The sequence below is a fragment of the Neovison vison genome, chromosome 6 (genome assembly GCF_020171115.1).
Source record: "Neovison vison isolate M4711 chromosome 6, ASM_NN_V1, whole genome shotgun sequence".
NCBI lineage: Eukaryota > Metazoa > Chordata > Mammalia > Carnivora > Mustelidae > Neogale > Neogale vison.
Window position 1 is genome coordinate 119,844,952 of NC_058096.1, and position 22,656 is coordinate 119,867,607.

Below are 22,656 nucleotides of genomic sequence, written 5' to 3' on the forward strand. Positions count from 1 at the left end.
CCAGGCAACCTGTTACTATTGCTTTCCAGACGAGGCTACCTCTTCCTTTCCTGCCTATAAACCACTCGTGTTCGTTCGTTCATTGAGGTCCAGCCCAAGCCCACCTGTCCCTTCGCGCGCGCTGTCAGGGGAAGCTCCTCACTTCACTGGCCATTTCAGAACTTGCTTAGATGTAAGGGATAAGCTAGCCCGAGCGTCTGTTTATCAGTTTAGCTCCACGAAAACCGCCAGCGTATCGAGATAAGGAAAGGGAAGGAGAGCGGCACGTAGTCCAGTCTCGAATCCTCGGAAAGGGCAAAGCGCTGTTGAGGGAAAAGCGGACATTGCCAGGGCCTCCACGCCCCACATGTCCTCCCTTCCGGATCAAGCCCATCTCCTCGTATTACACCCGCGGGCGCCTCGGTCGCTCCTCCCGCGAGCGCGCGGCCGGCAATGCGACTTTGGGAGAAACCAGACGGCCACGGCTGGGTCTCGCCGTCCTGCTCTCCCTCCCGAAGTTTAGGAACCCAGAGTAATGGGGAACGTCCTCCGCTCCCTCCCCGTGGCGCCCGGCTGCTAAGAAAGCACAGCGAGACCCTCCCTAGCGCCTTCGCCCCCCCGCCAGCGCTCGGAGAGGGACTTCCACCTGGGAGCCCCCGGCTCCGCGTCCCGGGCGGGTCCCAGCGAGGGGCGGAGCTGGCCCAGCCCGGAGCTCGCCCCGCCCCGCCCCGCCCGGCTGTAAACTGACCGTGTGGCAGCCAGGCGGGGGCTTGGAAGGAGGGAGAAGGGGAGGAGAGAGGAGGGTGGAAAGTGGATCCTGGCGGGCGGGAGGGAGGAAGGGAAGGGGCGGAGGCGGAGGGCAGAGTGTGGCTGAGCGTCCCGGAGCCCAAGTCGCGGTCCCTTCGCGGAGCCCGCCCCTCCCGGGCCCAGTGCCGCCCGCCGGGCCGTCCCGAGCCGCGACCTCCCCGCCCCCCACCCCGATCCCGGACAGCCCCGGGACTCGGCTGCGAGCGCTGCGGGAGGGATGGTGGCGGCGGCGCGCGGGCCAGCGCAGCCGCCAGCTTCTCCCGCCCGGCCGCGGGCGCTGTGAGCCGGGCATGCGGCTGCGGCCCCCGACCCTCGGCCCCAGCCCTCCGGCCCCGGCCCTGGGTCCCCGCGGAGCCCGCCGCCCGCGCCGCCGCTGAGGCCGGGCGCCCCCACCATGCCGCGGGCCCCCGCGCCCCTGTACGCCTGCCTGCTCGGGCTCTGCGCGCTCATGCCCAGCCTCCCAGGTAAGCCGGGCCCCCGCGGCGCAGAGAAACTTCGTCCGGCAAGCAGCCGCCCGCAGGCATCGTGGAAGGCCGGGCGGGGTGCGCTGTCTGAAGGGGAGAGCGTCTTCTGGGCCCCCCAGGTGAACGAGTCGCGGGGTGCGGCTCGGCTGGGGGCTTGCGAAGTGCGTGAGCCACCCCGGGCGCAGCCTGCAGCCGCCCCGGCGCGCTGTCGTCCGCCGCGGGTCAGTCCCGGGCCGAGGAGGAGCCTTCCCTTCCTGTGTAAACAGCCTTGCCCGGCTGCTGACCGGCCCGCGTGCGCCCGCGCCCAGTGTCCGGGGAGGGCGGCCGCCAGCCCTGCGCGGGGGCCGGAGCGCCGCAGTCCCAGGCACAAAGCGGCCCTTGTGGCCGGCCGGGGGCGGGCGGGCTGCGGGGAGGCGCCGACGGATGCCGCGGGTGCCCCGGTGCTCAGAGAGGCGAAGGGCAGCAGGGCGGGGCGAGAGACCTGGAGTCCTGGCTCGAGCCGCGGCTACTCGGGACAGAGTCGTCTCTTGGAACTCCGGGTGCTCAGGGTGCCTTAGCATGCCCTAGGGTTTCACTGCACGCAGGCTGACCGCCTGCCTTTAAAGTTGTAATCCCCTCGTTTCCTCCCCCAAGCCACCGCAAATCCCGGGGGAGACCGGCTTCCCAAGTCACAGCTCCACCTGGACTTCCCGATCTGATTGCTTCTGCCTGGCTTTATCCGGGGATTTACACGCACTCGTCCCCTGCCCCACCCGCCCCCAACATTCCCCTAACTCTGGGGCGTTCTGGGCGGGAGGGTTAGGAGGTGTGCGATTGCTTCGGTGCGACTCTGCCAAGGGTTGGCAGCTGCGTGAGGCGCCAGCAGTTACCTGCTGTTAAGTTTTCCGAGTTGGGAGGCCCCAGCGGGAGGATGCTCTGTTTTGCGCCTGGCTGCCAGGCAGATAAGCTACCCCTAAGCCCTCCAAAAAAAGCAGGAAGTTCCGATCTTTCCCCTTTCCCGGAGGAAATAATTGTGTGCTGGGGTACTTCGTTGCTCCGTGGCCTTGCACACCCAAGATACTGGATTGCTCTTATGCCTGGCTGCCAAGCGAGAGGGGACTGCTCCCCCGTGGCCCCTCATTTAGGATGGCAGTTGAAGGTTTACCCCTGAGAGAAGGACGGTTCTGGGCACACAAAAACTTCCTTTACGCTCGAATTCAGACTTAATACTCTAGCAAGATTTCTTTAATGGGAAAATAATCACTCTGGAGCTTGGAGCAGATCAGTGGTTTCCAAAAACCCATCTGGCAGCCAGTGCGCATTGATGTTTTCCTGCGTCCTCAGGGAAATGCAAAGAGAAAGATGAAGCTGGTGTCAAACCCAGGAGTTTATCTTTGGCAGTGGTTCCCTGCCTCGCAAGGACTGTCCTTCAATTTGAAATTATGTCTTTTTTTATTTTTGGTGGGAAAACTTTTTAATGATTTATAGTGATGATAGAGGTATTTTTTCTTTTTGGCAAAATAAAAAAATCTGGCCATCCTGTATAAAGAGGCCATCCCTGCCTCTGTTTCTGTTTGTTTTCTTCTGTTCTGTTCTTCATGTTCCATGAAGTCCCAGAGTTTGGAATTTGCTAAAGGAGAGGATTTCTGAGTTTCCCTACAGCTTGACATTCTCTGATTCTAATAAAAACTCAAATGCTTCCAGTTGTGAAGAATTCTTTTCATATTGCTTTGCATTTGTGTTGTGGTTTCTGTTTTTCACAGTTCACGTGCATCTTCACGACCATCTCCATTCTTTCTGCAGGCCCCAAAAGGTGAAGTGACTTGCCCACTCTCCTTGTCCGTGATCTCAACGCTTCTCAGTCTGGGCCCCTTTGTCCCACAGGACACAGTTTAGGCTGGGAGAAAAATGTGGAGCCATCATGGTTTCTCTCCAACTCTTTCAGAGCCCGCTTTTCTTCTGCTGTTGCCCTGTGAGAGCTCAGCCAGCCCTCTGCGGGCCAGCAGAGCTAGGGTACAGCAAGCCCATCACTGGCTTCCAGACCTGTCCTCTCCCTCTTAGCCCTGGAGCTTCTCAAGGTTAGATTGGGGCTGACTCACATCTTTGTGATTTCTCCTAGTGCCCTAGTGTTGCTTCCAACAGAGTTCGAACAGTTTTCCTTTCCTCTTCCTTCCCTTCACTTCTCTCCCTCTCGAAGTACCTCAGGTACTTTTATCCCCAGAGTGTGTTTCTGTCTTGCTACTAGGAACATGATTGGAAAGAAAAACCTTCATTGTCCAGTGAAAGAAGGAGGAGAATTAGGGGCACCTGGGTGGCTCAGTGGGTTAAAGCCTCTGCCTTTGGCTTGGCTCAGGTCATGATCCCAGGGTCCTGGGATCGAGCGCCACATCGGGCTCTGCTCCACAGGGAGCCTGCTTCCCCCCTCTCTCTCTCTGCCTACCTCTCTGCCTACTTGTAATCTCTGTCAAATAAATAAATAAAATCTTAAAAAAAAAAAAAAAAAAGAAGAAGAAGGAGGAGACCTGCAGGGCCATGCCTAGCCGGGTGTCCTGAGACCAGGGGCCATGCTGTCCATCTGTTGCTTTAACCACACTTCCATCCCTGTGCCTAATCCATCAGAAAGCAGACTTCTAATTTAAGAGGGCTCGTTTCAAACAAGTCCCTGGCAGGCTGACAACCACCCCCTGCCCTTGTCCCAGCGTTATCTCCTGCTTTTCTCATTCTGTGGCCCAGAGCCTCCAGACAGGACCTTTGGACACAGAAACCTTCCCACAGAACCAGGGAAGAGTTTCTTTGGGCCTTTGCCCTTCCAGAAGGAAGGGGTGGGGGGGTAGCATTGATCTTGCTGCTGGAACTGGAGTCATGTTTGCTGTCATCGTTCATGAAAAAAAAAAATCAAATGTTCTTTTAGGAAATGCCCTGCAAATTAGAATGCTCTGAATCTTAAGAGAGAGCCCTTTATTCTGTTCTGTGGGCTCCTGTTGGCAGCACTCTGCCCTGCACCACAGGTTCCAGGGCCTGTGAGGGGGCCGCTGGAATTGGGCCTTGGCTTTGTACCTCTCTCCAGGTGACCTGGCCTGGGTTTAGAAATAATAGGGCAGCAGGGTCCAAACAGTGGCCTTGATTTGGGGATTGCTCTTTACCTCAGGTATTTGCGTTTTAGCCCCCACCATCCTTGAATGAGGGGGGTGGTATATAAAGGGGATTGAGGCAGAAGAGGGCAGGGTCTAATTAGGTCTAATTAGTATTCTCCTTCTGCTTGTTCTCCGTGCTTATTGTGCTACTGAGGCAACGGAGAATTACAATATCTAAGTAGTTGGCAGAAGGCTTTCTGTGCCCGCCTGCCCTGGTTACTGGTTTCACTTCTTCAGCTGGCTCCTGGAACTGTCAGTAACCCAGCACAGTTAACGCACCACTTCAGTAATGGCGTCGTTTTCATGCGGCAGCGTGCAGCTGGGTTCATAGGGCGGTGGGTCTCTTTTTTTCTCTTTTCATAGGTGTTTTCTGTTGCCTAGGGCAGGGGGAAGGCTTCAGAAAGCCCATTGCTATAGTTTGTTTTCTTTCTTTCCCGTGGCAATGGGATTAGTGGGGTTTATAGATATAAAGGAATACTTTATTTATAGGCACCCACTGTTTGTGAGGCTGTTTCTTGCTTCTGTTGAATTCAGGCTTTGATTCCTGGGCCACCTGGTGAAAAGCCTGCTCCAAGGCAGGCCTTGACGCATCCCCTACATGGTGGCGAGGGGTGGGGGTGTGTGTGTGGCACGCAGTCCTTACTGTATTCCACAACCCCCCCCCCCGCCCTCCTCCCCTACCACCACCCAGGTTTTCCCCCTCCTCCCCAGATGGGGCCTGCTCCTGCACTTGTCCCCTTTTCCTGTTTGTAGCTCTCACTCAGAGTGATTGTGTTAAAACTCAAGTCAGATCCTGTTGCTCTGCTTAAAACCCTCCAGTGGCTTCCAGGAGTCCTGACAGTGTCCAACCAGGCCTCTGCATGCACTCTGACTTCCCTGACTTTATGTTTCTGGCCATTTCTGCTGGTGCCCTCAGCTCTCTCTGTTCCGTGCAGCGCCGCAGGCCCCTTCTGGGGCCTGGGATACCCCCCTCCCTCCCCACAGCTGCAGAGCCAGCTGCCTCCATCCTGCAGCCCTTTCTTGGTGGTCTCCTGCTCAGCTGAGGTGTCCCTGGCCACTCCCAACTCAACCTCCTGCTCCACATTCCTCTAGCCTCTTTTCTTTAGGGATTTTTCTCTGCAGACCTCATCCTCTCTGGTACTCTCCGATCTTGTGTACTGTCCGTCGCTTCCTGCGCCCACAAGGAGGATTCTCCTCTGACCAGAACCTAAGCACTGTGAGAGCCGGGAGCTGTTGACTCTCTTTATCATTGTGTCCTCCCTGCTTAGGATGGTGCCTGAGGCACACGGTTCAATGCTTGGATGAACTTGAGTCTTGGGGTGGGCGGGTGGGGCTTGTTCTGTCCTCTGCTCTTTGCTGCCTTCTATAACCAGTCTGGAGGTCAGGGGCTGTGCATGCAGTGTACTAATAGGAGACATTCTGGGAGGGAAAGAACACATTTGAATGTGTCAAGGTATCTGGAGCTGGAGGAGGTGATAGAGGCCATGGACCGCCCCCCCTGAATTGCTTGCATGAGGCTACTGAGTCCTGGAAAGGATAAGTGATGTGCCAGAGGTCATGGAGGCAGGACGTGGCTGAACCAGTGCTTGGATCTTTCCTGCCCAGGGTAGCCTCTCCTCGCCCCCTAATTGCAGCCCAAAATGTCCCTCCTCTGTGAAGCCTTCTCTGCATCCTTTAGGTAGGTGGAATTGGCTTCTCCTTCCCTTGCTCCCATAGCACATTCTGTGAGACTAAAGGCTGGCGGGGGGTGAGGAAGGAGAGGGGAGGGGGTCCCCGTCACATGCTGGGTGGCAAATTGCCCAGGTGTCATTTACCTTTAGGTTCCTGGTAAAACTGCAATGGACCCCCTGCCCCTATCCCCCTACCTTATGGTTTCAGTATATTTAGAAAACCCCTCAACTTTCTAAAAATGTAAAGCAGTTTAGATTTATAGAAAAATGAAGAGGGTAGTACAGAGAGTTCCTATATACCCCACACCCAGTTTAGCCTATTTATTAATGTCTTCTCTTAGTATGGTACATTTTTTTCAATTAATGAATCACACTGATAACATTATTATAAGCTAAAGTTCATACTTTATTTTTATTTATTTATTTTTTTGGAAGTAGGTTCTATGCCCATCATGGAACTTGAACTCGTGACCCTGAGATCAAGAGTCCTGTACTCTGCTGCCTGAGCCAGCCAGGCGCCCCTAGAGGTCATACTTTATGCAGATTTCTTTCTTTTACCCCGTGTTTCTCCTGTTCTAGGTCCATTCTGGATGCCACCAAAACTGAGTTGCCATGTCTCCTTAGGCTCCTCTTGGCTTCGACAGTTTCTCCGTCTGTACCCGTTTTAGATGACCTTGACAATTTCGAGGATATGTTTTGTAAATTGTCCCTCTTTTGGGATTTGTCTGATGTTTTTCCTCATAATTAGACTGGAATTATGGGTTTTCGGAGGCCATAGAGGTAATCAGTTGCCTTTTTAAAAATTAGTTTTGAACAGATAATATAGTCACATGATATTTTTATGGTGTAACAGCTATATAGTGAGAAATCTGTTTTCCGTTCTTATTGCCCATCAGTCTAGCATGTTGTCCTGACCCCTTCCTGGCACAGACTGTCCCTGTTAGGTTTCTTAATGTATCCAAAGTGTTTTCTCTGTGTGTGTTACAAATGTCTCTCCCCTTATGTTTATTGAAAGATAGCACTGTCCAACTGTTGTATGTCTTATCTTTTATTTTTTACTTAGTGATACGTCAAGGTGAGCTTCCTGTCAGTATCTAGGGAGCACACACATTCTTTTTTAAAGCTGCATCTTATATGCAATCATATGAATTGGGGTTTTTTTTTTTTTTTTGACTTGGAATTTTATCATTTATTATAAGGGGGTGGGAGAAGACCTTTTTTTTTCCCTTTCAGACACATCCATGCAGATGGCAGATCTTTAAACCATACTGAGTCGAGGGTGCGGATTATGTGCCTCGGGCCGCAGTCCTGGAGTAGGTACAAGGTCATGTGGGAGAGCCGCTGGCCCTTCACAATGCTCCGCTGTCAGACCTGGGACAAGTCCCTTAACCAATGAATTGGGGTTTTAAAAATACAAGTCCTGTCTATCAAGCTGGATGTTCTGCAGCTGTGTGACTTTCAGAAAGGCAGCCTGAGATGGGAACTGAGATCAGGGCTTCCCAGGGCTTCCCATATTTATAGTTTATAGTAACATGTTTGGGTCAATGACTGTTCAGTTGCTAGGTTCTGAACCAGAAACATTTTGTCTCCCGTGTGCGAATGTGTGTGGAGGGTGGTTCAGGGTATGGGGAGAGGCACTCCAGGGGCTTGTCACTTTTTAAAAAATCAAAACCAAACAATAATGAAATGCTTTTATTTTCTGTTGTCTTGACAACAGTGACTAAAATGTAATTTAGGACCACGGGAAGCCCACTTCCCACCTGAATCATGATGGTGACACATACACAAACTGTTCTGAATATCATGATCTGTTATTATTCGTGTGTTTTTTGGCGGTAGTATACACCCTATATCCTCATGATGCTTTTCCCACTGTTGCAGCTGAGTAGCGTCTTGTCCCTTCTCCCCCTGCCAATACCGGGTCCTTCCAGCTCAGTACTAGTTTCTGTTCTCCCTCTGAATGCCTCAGATCAGGAAGTTCCACCTGTGGATGTGTGCTTTAGTAAGTGTTGTCTGACCTTGGACATGTAGGGTGGACGGAAATGGGGAGAAGCTGCCCGGAGGGATGCTGGCAGGAGGCCCCTGCAGGACTCTAGATCAAGTGCAGAGGGCTGGCTTGGGCACTGTAGGGCAGGAGGGGGCAGGCAGGAAGGGCTGGATTAGGAGAAACATTTCATACATCTTGAAGGAATGATCAACCGGACATGCTAGCTGCCTGGATATGATTGATGACAGAGAGCAGTGAGTCAATGAGTTTCGGAAGGAAAACATATTTTTAGATTATGGTTTGCAGTAAACCCTGGCTTCAGAGATATTAAGGGCTGCAGGCCGTTGCAGTGGGGCTGGAAATAGTCACAGTGCAAACCAAGAAAAGATGTGGCCACCATCTGGTCCATCAGCGCCTATTTCCATGACCTAGACACGACACTTTGACATTTGTGAACTCTAGCTGTTTGGCTTTTTATTCATTGCTTCCGCCCTTTCAAAATGATGTCGGTGTCGAGTGACTCATCCAGCCGAATCCAAACTCTGCAATATTATTAGGTGGAGGGAGGAGTGATGCCAAAGGGAGGAAGTCTGGCACTGTGGCGTCCATCAACGCCCGACCTAGGCTCTGGGTTCTGGGAGTGCCTGTCCGCTACCTGCTGTCTGGCACCCTGAGCTCCCCGGGAGCAAGGCTTGGCCCAGCCGTCTCCATCTCCATATTTTGCTAGCGTCCCCTAGTCCAGAGCTTAGCATTTAGTACGCGCTTAGTGCAGGCTTTCTTGAATTTGGATGTGGCCCAGTAGCAACCTCATTCTAGAGGAATCATTTTGGGTGCAGTAAAACGTCTTTACTGTTGCCTGTGAATATGCGATGGTAATAGAAGCAGTTAGTAAAGCAGGACAGTAAATATTTTACAGTCGTTCAGTATGTTTTCATAGCAGATGTCTGTCATATCCTTTGAGCCACATCAGTATTACGTCCAAGATCTTTTAGGCTGGCAGAGAAGACCAGAGCCCCTTCTGTCTGGGTCAGAACGGAGGAGCCCTTATTGTCCTGAGCTCAAGACCCATGATCCAAATTCCTAAATCTCACTGATGAGGCCCTGGTTATTAGAAAGTGGTCTTTGTGAATTTCTAGGGGTTGAAGCAGAGACATAAATGAGACACCTGACTTCAAATTCCTCCCTGATTGAGGGCCTGTTACAGCTCCTTGCCAGAACCCTGGAATTCACTGGTTGTGTGTCCCTGATTCTGGGATGGTTTCTGGATTGCTAGGCCTCCCCCATATAGGCACTCGCTAGGTAGCATCCCTTCTGACTTCTTTTCTTTGAGACTGAGCTTCTTTGTTTCAAGTTACTCTCATTTTCATCTCTAAGATGAGCTGACTTGACTACCTCATTTTAAAAGACATTTCTAGTTCTGAGGGTCTGCAGTTCCATGATTTTATGGAAATGACTTCATGTGCCAAAGGAAACGATTGCTACAAGGGTCCGAGTTTGTACTTGTAAGGAGAGCGGGGGAAAGTCACTTTCATCCCCAGTTTGACCCCCCTCACCCTACATTTGGGTTTCTGACAGGTGAGGAGATTTGACCCCAAAGTAGAACTGGCATTTTCAAACTCTTTCTGCACACACTTTTTTTTTTTTTCCTCCTTAAAAGCTTAAGTGCCTATTTAAAAGTCATCAAGTGAGTGGATTCACATTAAAATGAGAAAGAAATTTGTCAGGGCAAGCAGGAGGCAGGCAGGCCCAAATTCCTAGTGGGGGTTGGATTCAGAGACCTTCTTAGTGTTTAGACCCCGGAAGGGCTCTTCTTGCTGAAATGAGGTTATGCATGGTGGTTAGTCCCAGCATGTTTCTCCTGAGAAATGTGTTCCAAGGCCAGGTCTAGGCCTGGCGGTGAGATTGGGGTCCCCCAGCTCTGGGGGTGTGGTGGCTGATTGGGACCAGGGGCTCAGAGTTCAGGATGGAGGTCTCTGCCTAGGGGAAAGCATCTGATTTACCTGCTCTGGACCTCCTAAGCCACCCCTCCTTTATTCCCAGTATCTCTGGTCCTGCCAGTTTCTCCTCCCTTCTATCCCGGTGGCCATTCTTCTCCCAAATGGTATTTGTTCCCTCTAGTGTTCCTCGGGATGACATAGTACAGCTCCCTGTCACTTAATTTCTGTTTTTACTGCTAGTGACAGGGAAGAAGCAGGGAGTTAAAATTAGCAAATTGGGGAAATGCTACATCTTCAAGATGTCTTGAAATAACTGTTCTCCCCCTTCCCCCCAGATCTTTAAAAAAATTTTTAATCCCTATATTTTTAAAATTTTGTTTTTTAATTTAAATTCAGTTAGCCAACATACAACAACAACATTAGTTTCTGATGTAGTGTTCAGTGATTCATTAGTTGCATGCAACACCCAGTGCTCCTCCCATCATGTGACCTCCTTAATGCCCGTCACCCAGTTACCCTATTCCCTGACCCCCCTCCCCTTCCACAGCCCTCAGTTTGTTTCCCAGAATCTCGAGTCTGTCATGGTTTGTCTCCATCTCATTTCTTCCATTCAGTTTTCCCTCCCTTCCCCCTGTGATCCTCTGCACTATTCCTTATGTTCTATATATGAGTGAAACCATATGATAATTGTCTTTCTCTGATTGACTTATTTCACTTAGCATAATCCCCTCCAGTTTTATCCATGTTGAGGCAAAAGTTGGGTATCCAACCTTTCTGATGGCTGAGTAATATTCCATTGTATAACGAACCACATCTTTATCCATTCACCTGTCAGTGGACATCTCGGCTTCTTCCACAGTTTGGCTGTTGTGGCCATTGCTGCTGTGAACATTGGGGTGCATTTTCCCCTTCTTTTCACTACATCTGTGCTTTTGGGGTAAATACCCAGTAGTGCAGTTGCTGGGTTGTAGGGTAGCTCTATTTTTAACTTGTCGAGGAAACTCCATACTTTTTTTCTGGAGTGGCTGCAACAGCTTGCATTCCCACCAACAGTGTCAGAGGGTTCCCCCTTCTCCCCATCCTCACCAAAATTTGTTATTCCCTGTCTTGTTAATTTTAGCCCTTCTAACTGGTATAAGGTGGTATCTCATTGTGGTTTTGATTTATACTTCCATGATGACAAGTGATGTGGAGCATTTTTTCACATTTCTGGTGGCCATTTGTATAATCTTCTTTGGGGAAATGCCTGTTCCTATCTTCTGCCCATTTCTTGACTGGCTTATTTGTCTTTTGGGCACAATAATTGTTTCTATGGTACAATAATTGTTTTATGAACTTAGTGGAGTTCACTATATTTTCTCTTCCATTCTCCCTTTTAATCTTTTTGGCTCTGCTTTCCCATTATACATTGGGCCCGTCTTTGTATGGCTAGTGGCTCTCCATTTCTTTTTTCCATTGATTCAGTGGGCCTCTCTCCTTCTGACATGACTAGGAGAAACAAGAGGGTCCCATAGGGCTAAGAGGGCTGAATAGAGTCATTTTCATTCAGAGAAAAACCAACATGTTCTGCTCGTGATCAAAAGAAGTGTGTGGTTGACCTTTCTGAGGAAGGGAAGAGAAGGGAGGATATGTTTCATCAAGGATACCTGTGCCGCTGGCAAGTTTGAGGAAGGATGGGACTGGTTGTGGGTTGGGGAGTGGGGGAGGGGGGCAGCGGGTTTAACTTCACCACCACAATTCAGCCTGCCTCTGGGTGCCCAGATTAATGGAAGAGAGGGGGTAGGCCTTGGTTTGAAATAAGTAACTTCTACAATGATAGAGAAGTTTCCTTCTGATCTTGGTTTCTAGATTTGATCAGGGATGGGTTTTAGAGTTGATCAAGTGCCTTTTCATTACCCAGTGAGGTGATGATAGGATTTTCCCATTTGACATACTGGTAGGTATATCGAATTAAGGAATTTTCTTTATCTTAACCCAACATTGTATTCCTTGGGTACTTTCTTCTTTAAGGGTTCTGCTGGCTTCTTTTGGTGCACTTGGATTTGATGTGATAGTATCTGACTTAGGATTTTCTTATCTTATGCCTGAAGGTGATCAATCTGTTCTTCCTTTTTCTTCCTGTCTTTTTTTAAAATTTATTTTATTTGTTTATTTGAGAGATAGAGGGCACAAAGCGACAGTGAGAGGGAAAAGCAGACTGCTTGCTGAGCGGAGAGTGCCATGAGGGACTTGATCCCAGAGATCATGACCTGAGCCGAAGGCAGACGCTTAACTGACTGAGGCCACCCAGGTGCCCCTCTTTCTTTCTTTATTCTTTTTTTTTGGTACCATTTCTTTTTGTCATTTTGGGTGGACTAAGTGTGATGAGGCCTTCACTGAGGGAGGACCTACTGTATTATGGGGGTGGAAATCCAAGTGGGTCCAGGAGAAGAAATGGGAGTTGCTAACACAGTGTGCATGCTTCAGAAACCACCTGTGCTTCGCCTCAGCCGCTGTCCCTTAACCTGCCCTTGGCCCAGAGGCCTGTACCCTTCAGCCTTGCCCAGACTCCCTGCTGAGAACAGACGTGACTCCTCTTCCCACCCCATTCAAAGGCCTCATCAGTAAGCTTTATGGCCAGGAACCCATTAGTGCCTCTCTATCTCTCTTCAAAGGTCTCAACATATGCACTAGCGGAAGTGCCACCTCATGTGAAGAATGTCTGTTAATCCATCCAAAATGTGCCTGGTGCTTCAAAGAGGTACGCGGTGGTGTGTGGTGGGGTTTGGGGTGGGGGGGGGGGGGGGGGGGAGGTGGCGGTGAGGAAGGGGTGGGAGAGGGGGGAGGGAGTAGGGGGCACGCTAGGCCCAGCACCCCAGTTGACTATGCAGAGATGGGGTCAGCAGATTCTGCAAGCTGCCTCTTCTCTTTCCCAGGGCGATGACAAAGCTGCATTTTTTTTTTTTTTAAAAGATCTTATTTATTTATTTGACAGAGAGAAATCACAAGTAGATGGAGAGGCAGGCAGAGAGAGAGGGAAGCAGGCTCCCTGCTGAGCAGAGAGCCGGATGCGGGACTCGATCCCAAGACCCTGAGATCATGACCTGAGCTGAAGGCAGCGGCTTAACCCACTGAGCCACCCAGGCGCCCCAAAGCTGCATTTTTATAACAGAAATTCAGTTGGGTCTTCAGATGGTGTTGAGTGTTTTAATCCTATTTTAGGAAAACAAGACCTTCCTTCCCTTTTGTGGGGGAGCCAGTTATGACTCTTGTCTAGTTTCCTGCGATTTGGTAAAAGATCTGAGCATGTGAAGGGAGTTTGTTGTATAATAGTTGAGAACGTGGGCGGGTGGGTAGCATGTGGATGGAGGCCAGTCGTCTTCACGTGGCTTACGTGGGGATAGGAATATTATGACTCGGCCTTTGTGGTATGATTAAAAGTCACGGCTGCTGTTTCTTTAGGCCCCGTAAGAAGGGTTACAAGTTCGGGGACATGTTAGACATATTGCTGTGGTAAAGTAGTACAAACCTTGGAGCGTGGTGAGCTCATGAGCAAGTGATCAATTTCTAAAACTCCTGTCTTGAAGGAAAATTCCGGCTCACTTTTTGAAATTGTTGTTAGAACCACCAGGCACAAACTCTCCTTGCACGAATGTACTGTTAAGGTGGTTTTTAAAAAAAAAGTTTTATTTATTTATTTTAGAGAGAGAGTGCTCAAGGCGGGGGTGGGGGGCGGGGAGCAGAGGGAGGAGGAGAGACAGACTCTGTGCTGAGGGCAAAGCCCGACATGGGGCTCCATCCCATGACCGTGAGATGATGACCTGAGCTGAAACCAAGAGGCAGACACTTAACTGACCGAGCCACCCAGGCGCCCCTGTTAAGGTTATTTTTTAAAGAAGCTAAGACCTGCCATCTTGGATTGGCTCAGTCTTTGCTGTTTGGTATTCGGTGCCCATCAGGACAAGAGATGGCCTGGAAGGCTGAGCATCTTTGCCTCAGTGCAGCCTCAGAGGTCTGGGGATGGGTTCAGCCTTCCATGGCTACCCCGACACCTTGTATATAGTATTAATGAAAATTGAAGGCTCAGAGAGGTGACATGATTTTTTTTTCTTCAAGGCCACACACTGTGCCAAAGCTGGATTTTAGAGCCCAGGCTCTTACCCTTTGGCTACCCGGCCTCTTACCTGTGACGTCTATAGACTTTTTTCTAGTGGAGAGTAGGATTAAACTAAATAAATGATCCCAACCACAATAAGTTTATTCCAGTAAATCTTCCCAATATATGAAAACTTCATTGTATTTGTGCTTAACTGTGTTTGTTGTGAACTTTCTTTAAAACCTTTCACTGGCATTGTATGTCCCCATTGTCCCTTGCCTGCCTCCAGGACTTTAGTCAGAGGGAACTACCCCGATAGCCAGAAAGCCCCGCCCGGTGGACGCCCTCATGGTTTTCCCTATGTTGCTCCTTTGCCTAGAAGGCCTTCCTGGCTTCCTAGACATAACCATCTACCTACCTCTTCATCCATCAGTCTGCCCAGGCCCTTTGGTATGAGACTATCTCTATCTTCCAGAATGGGGCATGGCTTTTATCTGTTTTCTTCCTTGCTGCATCCCCAGTACCTAGAGTGTTGTCTTGCACACAGTAGTTGCTCTATAAGTATTGACTGAAGGATTTCACTGGATTGGTATTTATTGCGTGCCTGCCTGCATGTGCAGGCCATGACCCTGTCTTCATCTCCCTGTATTACCTACTTCCTTGATGGCACTGATAACCTTTTATTGTATTAATTTGTTTTTATGCCCGTGACTAACTAAATTGTTGTCTTCTTAGAAACCTAAACTATGTCTTATTCATCTTGACTCCTCAGATCCAGCCCAGAATCTGGCAGAAATTCATAGTTGATAAAACAGTTGGGCTTGGGTGCCAGGGTGGCTCAGTGGGTTAAAGCCTCTGCCTTAGACTCAGGTCATGATGTCAGGGTCCTGGGATCGAGTGCCACACCGGGCTCTCTTCTCAGCAGGGAGCCTGCTCCCCCCCCCCACCTTTCTGCCTACTTATGATCTCTGTCAAAAAAAAAAAGATGGGCTTAAACAACATGTAGTTAGAAAACCAAAGTTTATTTTTTATTTTTTTAAGATTTTATTTATTTGAGAGAGAGAGAGAGCGTGAGTAGGGAGGAGGGGCAGAGGAAGAGGGAGAAGCAGGCTTCCTGCTGAGCAGGGAGCCTGGCGTGGGGCTCTACCCCAGGACCCCGAGATCACAACTTGAGCTGAAGTCAGATGCTTTACCGACTGAGCCATCCAGGCACCTCTAGAAAACCAAAGTTTGAATCTCAGTTTTGCCATGCTTTGCTCCCAGTTGTGTGATGTGTCAGATGCTACTGACAATGCCACCCTCCAGCGTTCTTGGGAGTATAAAATGAGATGAGGGCACAAGAGGACTCTCGGATAGGACTGCTGATGAACGGAATGAGTGTTACCCAGCACACTGCCCCTGTCATCCACGGTATCGTCTAGTAAATGGAAGCAGTGGGACCTGGAAGCCAGGGTCAGCTGTCTGCGTCAGGTTTCTTCCTTTCTTGGGCTAGTACTTCCAGGACTCTGATATGCTAATATTGACAGTGAATGACGTTATCTCCAGGAGCCTTGCATTCCCCGGGCCCACACCTGGATTTCCTCTCTAGCCCAGGGGGTTCCCTGGGCTTACACGGAGCCTGGGTCTTGGCTGCAGAACTCCCTGTGATGCCTGCGTGGCAATGCCGCTTCCCATTTTCTTTGGGGGGTGAACTGCCCTCAGGATGTGAGTGTGTTTCAGGGAACTGGGTTTGGACAGTTCAGGAATGCTTTCTGGTCGACCTCTGCACTTTAGCAAGACAGAGTAAGTGTGGTCGAGTGCCTTCCTAACTGTACATGCACATGACGAGTGTGCATCGAGGGCTGGTCCCTCGGGGATGGTGAGGGAGGGCCAGCTTGCTGACCGGTGGGTTTCTGTGGATTCTGCCCCACCCACCTCTTGTGCGGAGTCATTGGGAGATATCCTCCATCAGGACTCCCTAGCTCTTGATCTCATAGTGCTTTTATTTTACTTGAGGTGGGGCGGGCATCCTTACTCTGCATTTAACATTCCTTGTAAACTAATTCCACCTCCTCTCCCTCGTCTGCCCTGCTGTTCCTGTGTTCCCTGCAGGTATTGAATCGGAGCCTGCTGGCGTCGGGCTCCCACTCAGCATTTCTTGCTAGTTTTCTATTCCATTCTGCTGCATGACCCTTTTTTTTTTTTTTTTATGACCCTTTTTTTTTTAAGATTTTATTTTTGGGGTACCTGGGTGGCGCAGTCTGTTGAGCCTCTCTTTTTTTTCTTTTCTTTCTTTCTTTCTTTTTTAATCTGAGCGAGAGAGCATGAGTGAGAGCAGAAGCAGGAGGAGCCCCAGAGGAAGAGGGAGGAGGAGATGCCCCACTAAGCAGGGAGTCAGATGCGGAGCTGGACCTAGGACCCTGGGATCATGACTTGAGCTGAAGGCAGCTGCTTAACTGACTGAGCCACCCAGGTGTCCTGAGCATCTGATTCTTGATTTCATTTTCGGTCATGATCTTAGCATCGGGGGATAGAGCCCTGCTTTGGGCTTCGTGCTCAGCACAGAGCCTGCTTGCGTTTCTTTTCCCCTCTCCCTCCCCCCTTCACCCTGTGCATTTCTCTCTCTCTCTATCTCTCTAATAAATAAATAAATCTTTTTTAAAATTTTGAAAGTTAAAAAAAGATTTTTTTTTTTTTTGAAGATTTCTATTTATTTATTTATTTGGCAGAGATCACAAGTAGGCAGAGACGCAGGCAGAGAGAGAGAGGAGAAAGCAGGCTTTCCGTGGAGCAGAGAGCCCGATGTGGGACTTGATCCCAGGACCCTGGGACCATGACCTGAGTCGAAGGCAGAGGCTTAACCCACTGAGCCGCCCAGGTGCCCCAAAAAAAGATATTAGAGTTGCCAGACTTTCTGGTACTCTGAGACCAGGAGTGCAGGAGGCTGCCTCTCCTTGCCTGTTCTTACCTGTTCCCACGGCACCCCTCATCCCTGTCCTTAATTCATTCTTCATGACACCTCCTTGGCCCTTGCTTCTCAGCCAGTGTGAGCACTTAGGGTACTGTTGTCCTGCACAGGATAAAACCCACAACAGATTCCATCAGTGTATCCGCCATTTTGTCTGCTTTTATTTTTTTTTCAAGTGGAAATCTGCCCCTGATCTCAGCCTGTGAGCCTCTCAACCCAGCTGGCTGTGAGAGGAATTTGTAGGGCAGAGTGTGTGTGTGCTTTTCCCGCAAGGCCCAGGGCAGCCCGCCTTCTCTCCATTCATACTTCCTGGCTGACCACCTAGTCATGTCGCTCTTCCTACATGCAGGGAGAGCCAGTAGACTGGATCCAGCTGTGTGCCCAGGGAGATGGGGAGCACAGGGAGCATTGCTGGGAGTAGGGGGCCACTGTGGCTTGTAGGAGGATGGTGGTTTGGGAGAAGTGGGCAGGGCTGAAGGACCCAGACTCCTCGTGAGGGTAGAAAGCAGAGTCTGTGGGAGCAGAAGAGGAGAAGAAGACAGACTACAAGATTGCATGCAGGGCTGCCATAGAGTGTGATGGTGAGACAGCTTGAGGTGATGTGGCCTTGGCCAGCACAGGCTGATGAAAAGCCAGAGGGAGAAGGACCAGGGAAGCATGGCCACTGGCTTGTGATGTATAGATGGAAATGGGGTTGGAATGAAAGAAGACTGGGAAAGTGTGGGCTGGGGTGAAGGGTGTTTGCCTTGGAGATAGACATGGAGTAGCAGAAATGAAGAGGTCAGTAGGGCTGGATGCAGGAGGAATGAGACCATTTAGAGGCAGGAAAGCAAGACAGTGTTAGAGGTTCATTGGACGCTTAGTGTCCAGTTGCAAGAAAGCAAGAAAGCTGGGGCAGCTAAGCCAAAACCACACCAGCATCCTGTTGTACAGCTTAGACAAGACCACAGTAGCATCCTGTAATGGGCCGAGTGGACTTTCAAGGGAAATTATGGTGGCCCAAAGGGCTATCTAGGGGACATTGCCTGTATTCTCATTTGAGCTGGGAGGAAATGAAAAAGAAATGAGCATTTGCTTTAATTCACATTAAATTACAGATTCTTTGAGAGAAAAGCTCTTTGTGGTCATGAAATGAATAATCGTGGCCTGTTGTAGATGCTTCATAAATATTTGTTCAGTGAATTAAATGAGCTGCCTGAAAGCTGACAGAGGGATTTCTCCATGCCCAGGCAGAGGGTAGTGTGCTGAATGAACCCGATCGCCCTGGCCAGGGTGCGAGCCCTGGCTTGCACCGCAGGGAGAGAGGTCTTGGTGAACAGAATGTCCCGGGAGTTAGGTGTTGCAGTGTGACAACCAGCAGTGGCGCTTGTCCTGTCCTCCACATCACAGGTGGTGGAGGGGGGAAAGGGGACCAAGTTCCAACAGCGTGCGAAGGCCAGTGTTGTAGCAAATTGAAAGGGATCTACATTTGGAACACTTCCGTTGTCTTTTTATATTACCACAGGGTGACTAAAAGCCATAAAAGGTGTTTCAAGTTCCTGTTCCCATTTTGATGCTTCTCTTGGAAGTTTGCCTGTAATGCCGTTTCCTTTAATGAGCCCTCCGAGGATTCCTGGAGGCATTTCTGGAGACCGTGGACAGGCGGATGCTTCCGCCGTGAGCTGAAACTCCTTCCAGCTCAGAGATCAGGAGCACCTGCTCGCAGTTGTGCTGTGCCCCACCAGGAGCCTTTCCTAATACTGGTTTCCATGTTGAGATGAAGGCTCCCCCCCTCCATCCGTAGCCGTTTTTCTGCATAAGAAGAATATTTATCCTCTCAGTTTGAGAGGCGGCGGGCAGATCTCTGCCTTGGGGGCAGCAAGGAAACTCTAAATTCAGAGGGATGGGGTCTGGGGACCCAGCATTAGTTTCCTGCTGCAGCACTCAGCTGTGGCCTTGTTGAGATGAGAGGGAGGTGATTCGAAAAGCACTGGGGTCCAGGCAGCTGAAGCCAGGTGAACTTGGGTTTCTTGGATGAATTTAGGCATGAACTTTGGCATGTGAACCTCTGGTTCCTCACCCACAGAGACCAGGGGCTGGCACCCCAGGATGCCTCTGAGTCCCTTCCCTTTGGAACTTGCTGTCTTCTGGCACCTGGACGAGGGCCCGGGTGTCAGGTCCCTGGCATCTGAACAACGACCTAGGGAAGAGCTCCGGCATGGAGCAGGAGAAGCCCTTGGGCATGTGGGGTTGGCCAGCTGGGCCTGCAGTATTCTCTGTCCTTTCCTTGGGCAGCAAGAGATGAGTCGTGGCTCTTTTCAGACTCTGTGCCAGATGGACCTTCCGCTCTGTGGGAATCTCCCACTCTCCCAGGGTAGCTGCCTTCCTCTCAGAAGGTCATTCATGCCTGCCAAGGCCAGAGGTGCCTCGGGGTATCTTCGAGGCCTCAGACCCCTGGGACAGTGACGAGATTCAACATAGAGGTAAAGATGTCCCAAAGTCCATGGAACAGTATCCGTGAAACCACTGGGCCCATCCCAAGTAACAGGACACTGAGCTTTGTGAACTAGGACAGGGCTGACAAACCGGCGATAGAGATCGGTGACAGACGAAATCTAAATTTGGCACAGCTGCCACAGTAGGGTGTCCCTTGGCTGTGTGTGCAGCTGGAGCTGCTGAGAAGGGGGCTCCCTGTGTTGTCCCATTGTTGACTTGGTGGGCACTTCTGAAGTCACTGTATGAGTTGCAGTTTGTTTGTTTGTTTTATAGTGGTCTCTATGCCCAACATGGGGCTTGAACTCACCACCCCTAGATCAAGAGTCTCCTACTCTACCGACTCAGCCAGCCAGGTGCCCCATGAGTTACAGTTTTAATGTGGTCACTGGTAGTTCTCCTACTGGCTGTCAGGTGACAATACAGAGATTGATGGCCCGTGCAATGAACTTCGGAAAACCATGAGCACTGGAGTGGAAGTTTATCACAACCTTGAGGAATATTATTAATGAGAAATATGCTGGTACCAGTGAGGGGAATGAGGAGAGCCTTGCTTCTAATACCCTACAGATTAAAGAAGCCGCAGAGTCTCTAGACTACGGCTGGGACAGCCAGACTTGCAGACCCGGTTGTGATTGGCCTGGGTGTGGCTGTCTGATTTCTTCAGGTCTGGGAAGGGTAACCTGGGCTTTAAGTCTCCTGGTGATCTCAGATGTGCATCTTCCCTAGCCAGCAGGTGGCCCCGTACAAGTTCTCCATCAAGGACTGCTCGTGCCTGTCAAAGACCCCTTTGAGTGGGATGACTGGGAAGCTTGAGTGAAGTTCACTGCTAGTGCAGGTGTCCGGGTGGTATGGTGTGATCTCGATGAATGAATTGCTGAGGCTGTGGATTAAGAATCATGCCACTACCTGCTGCGTAGAGGGAAGCAGGTTGGCTCTGTGACCTGGTCTGTTCCAGAATGCAAGCTGCTCCAGACCAGTGGGAGAGGTGTCGGGCTCCCATCACTTCAGGGACAACACAGATGCTTTCATGGCCAACCTGGAGGCAGAGTTTTGCACTGGAGTGCTCAAGACACGTTGACTACCAGAACTGGGCCTAGCACAACCAGCTCATCAGAACTGGGGGAGCTGGCAGCAAGGGCCAGGATGCCAGAAGCCAGCAAGAAGTTCATGAGCAGGCGAGCCCCTTCCAGCTCTGGACAGCCAGGTGGACCTCTGCTGCAGGACCTCAAGACAGCAGACCGCTACTGTGGGGCCATCAGAAGTTACTCCTTCCCCCATCCCTTCGTTTTCTCACTACTTTATTAGAATTTCTACATCAGAGTCATGCTTGTCCATTTGGAACCCAGCTTGGAAAACCTAGCTTTGAAATCTTGTATCATTTCAAGGATAATCATTTTAAGCTGGAATAATTATTTTCTCACCTGATCCACAAGTGTCTGGAGACACTTAGACTTATGGCACCGTCCCTGAGGTTGACAGGCAAGATCTCCAAGGGCTCAATATATCAAAACAAACAAATAAATAAATAAAAATAAAATTCGATTATAAAATAAACAACAACAGCAAACATCACAGAGGCCCAGAACAACACATCTGGTTTCACTTATATAAAAACACTGCAAATTCTTCTTGACTTCTTAGTGATGAATCTTGCAAAGGCTCGAGTAGGTGTTGGCTAGCCCTGGAGCCTCGACCATGGTGAAGGGCGAGTCCCCTTCGTCTCTCTGCTTCTGCCAGCAGTCTGACTCCTACCACAGTGGGGAGGACACTTGACTCAGCTGAGGCTTTCTGGCAAAATGTTACAGAGGCAAGAGGAAGAGATCAGCATCAGAACCCCTCCAGCTATCAAGAGGGTGATCAGGACCACCAGCACTGGCCTCCAACCAGCTGGTGGAGGTGATCTGCTTTTCTACATCCATGAGCGAGAGGGTGTTCAGAGAGCATCCTGGATTTGGTTTGCTGTTAAAAATTCCCTTACTGGAGGGGCATCTGGGTGGCTCAGTGGGTTAAAGCCTCTGCTTTCGGCTTGGGTCATGGTCTCAGGGTCCTGGGATCGAGCCCCACATCGGGCTCTCTGCTCGGCGAGGTGCCCGCTTCCTCCTCTCTCTCTGCCTGCCTCTCTGCCTACTTGTGATCTCTGTCTATCAAATAAATAAATAAAATCTTTAAAAAAAAAAGAAAAAGAAAAAATTCCCTTACTGGAAAACAACCAATACTTACAAAATACCATATTTTATAATAGAGTATATTATTTCGTTTTAAAGTGGATATCTTAAAGTCCTGGTGCCCCAGATAAGGTTTGATCATCCTGATATCTAGCCTTCTCCTAAATCCAGCTTAAGAAAAGGAAGTTTTTTCTTATCAATGTGGCTTTATTGCTCAAACTGCAGTAAAGATAATAAAAGGAAAAATGTAATTTTAGTCCCTCTACACTAATGCCTCAACTGTCTTTATTTTTAAAAATTTTTGTTTGAATCCTAATGCAGATACAATTTTTTTCCCTGATCTTATTTCTTAGCACGTTTTGGACTTTCTTTTCAGTCTTCATAATTTTGAATGATCATGTCATCTACAGAGGTGATATACCATGTTTTTCTTATAGTTGAGGGATTTATGCTTACAAGTTTATACTCAGTTTGTATCTTATAGAGTCCCCCCCCCTTTTTAAAAAGATTTTATTTATTTATTTGACAGAGATGGAGACAGACAGCATAAGCAGGCAGAGTAGCAAAGAGAGGGAAGAGCCGGCTCCGCCCTAAGCAGGGAGCCTGATGTGGGGCTCCATCCCAGAACCCTGGGATCGTGACCTGAGCCACCCAGGTGCCCTCCCCTCTCTTTTGATTGACTTCTTGGGATAGATTCCTGGGACTTCACTAGTGGGTCAAAGGGTACAGTGTTTATTGCTACGTTGTCTTGCAGAATGGGTGTGTAATGGGTGTGTAATGCCCCGTGCCTGCACAGCAGATGAGTGGATGCCTCATAAGTTAACTCTTGATTGCCTGAATGATGACTACTTGTCTACTTACATAGTATCTTTAAAACATTTTTAGTTGTGCAATGGGCCATGTCAGTTACTTTTCTCCCGCTAATTGTCCAGACAGGCCCATTTTTTTAGGAGAATTTTGATCATTAAAGTAACAGTGAAACCAAACCTTTTTATTATGCATTTACAGTTTACAAAGGGCTTTCGTATCCAGTACCT

At 49.8% G+C, this 22,656-nt stretch overlaps 1 protein-coding gene across 1 annotated transcript in view; it reads left to right on the plus strand.

The window, feature by feature from the left end:
* Window positions 1–1,139: 1,139 nt before the first annotated feature.
* The window catches only part of ITGB5 (integrin subunit beta 5), a 114,003-nt gene continuing 92,486 nt past the window's right edge, over window positions 1,140–22,656 (plus strand). The window contains exons 1-2 of the mRNA XM_044252152.1: window positions 1,140–1,250; window positions 12,612–12,697. Of these exons, the coding sequence (XP_044108087.1) occupies window positions 1,181–1,250; window positions 12,612–12,697 (156 nt within the window). The 5' untranslated portion in view covers window positions 1,140–1,180. The remainder of the gene's footprint in view (window positions 1,251–12,611; window positions 12,698–22,656) is intronic.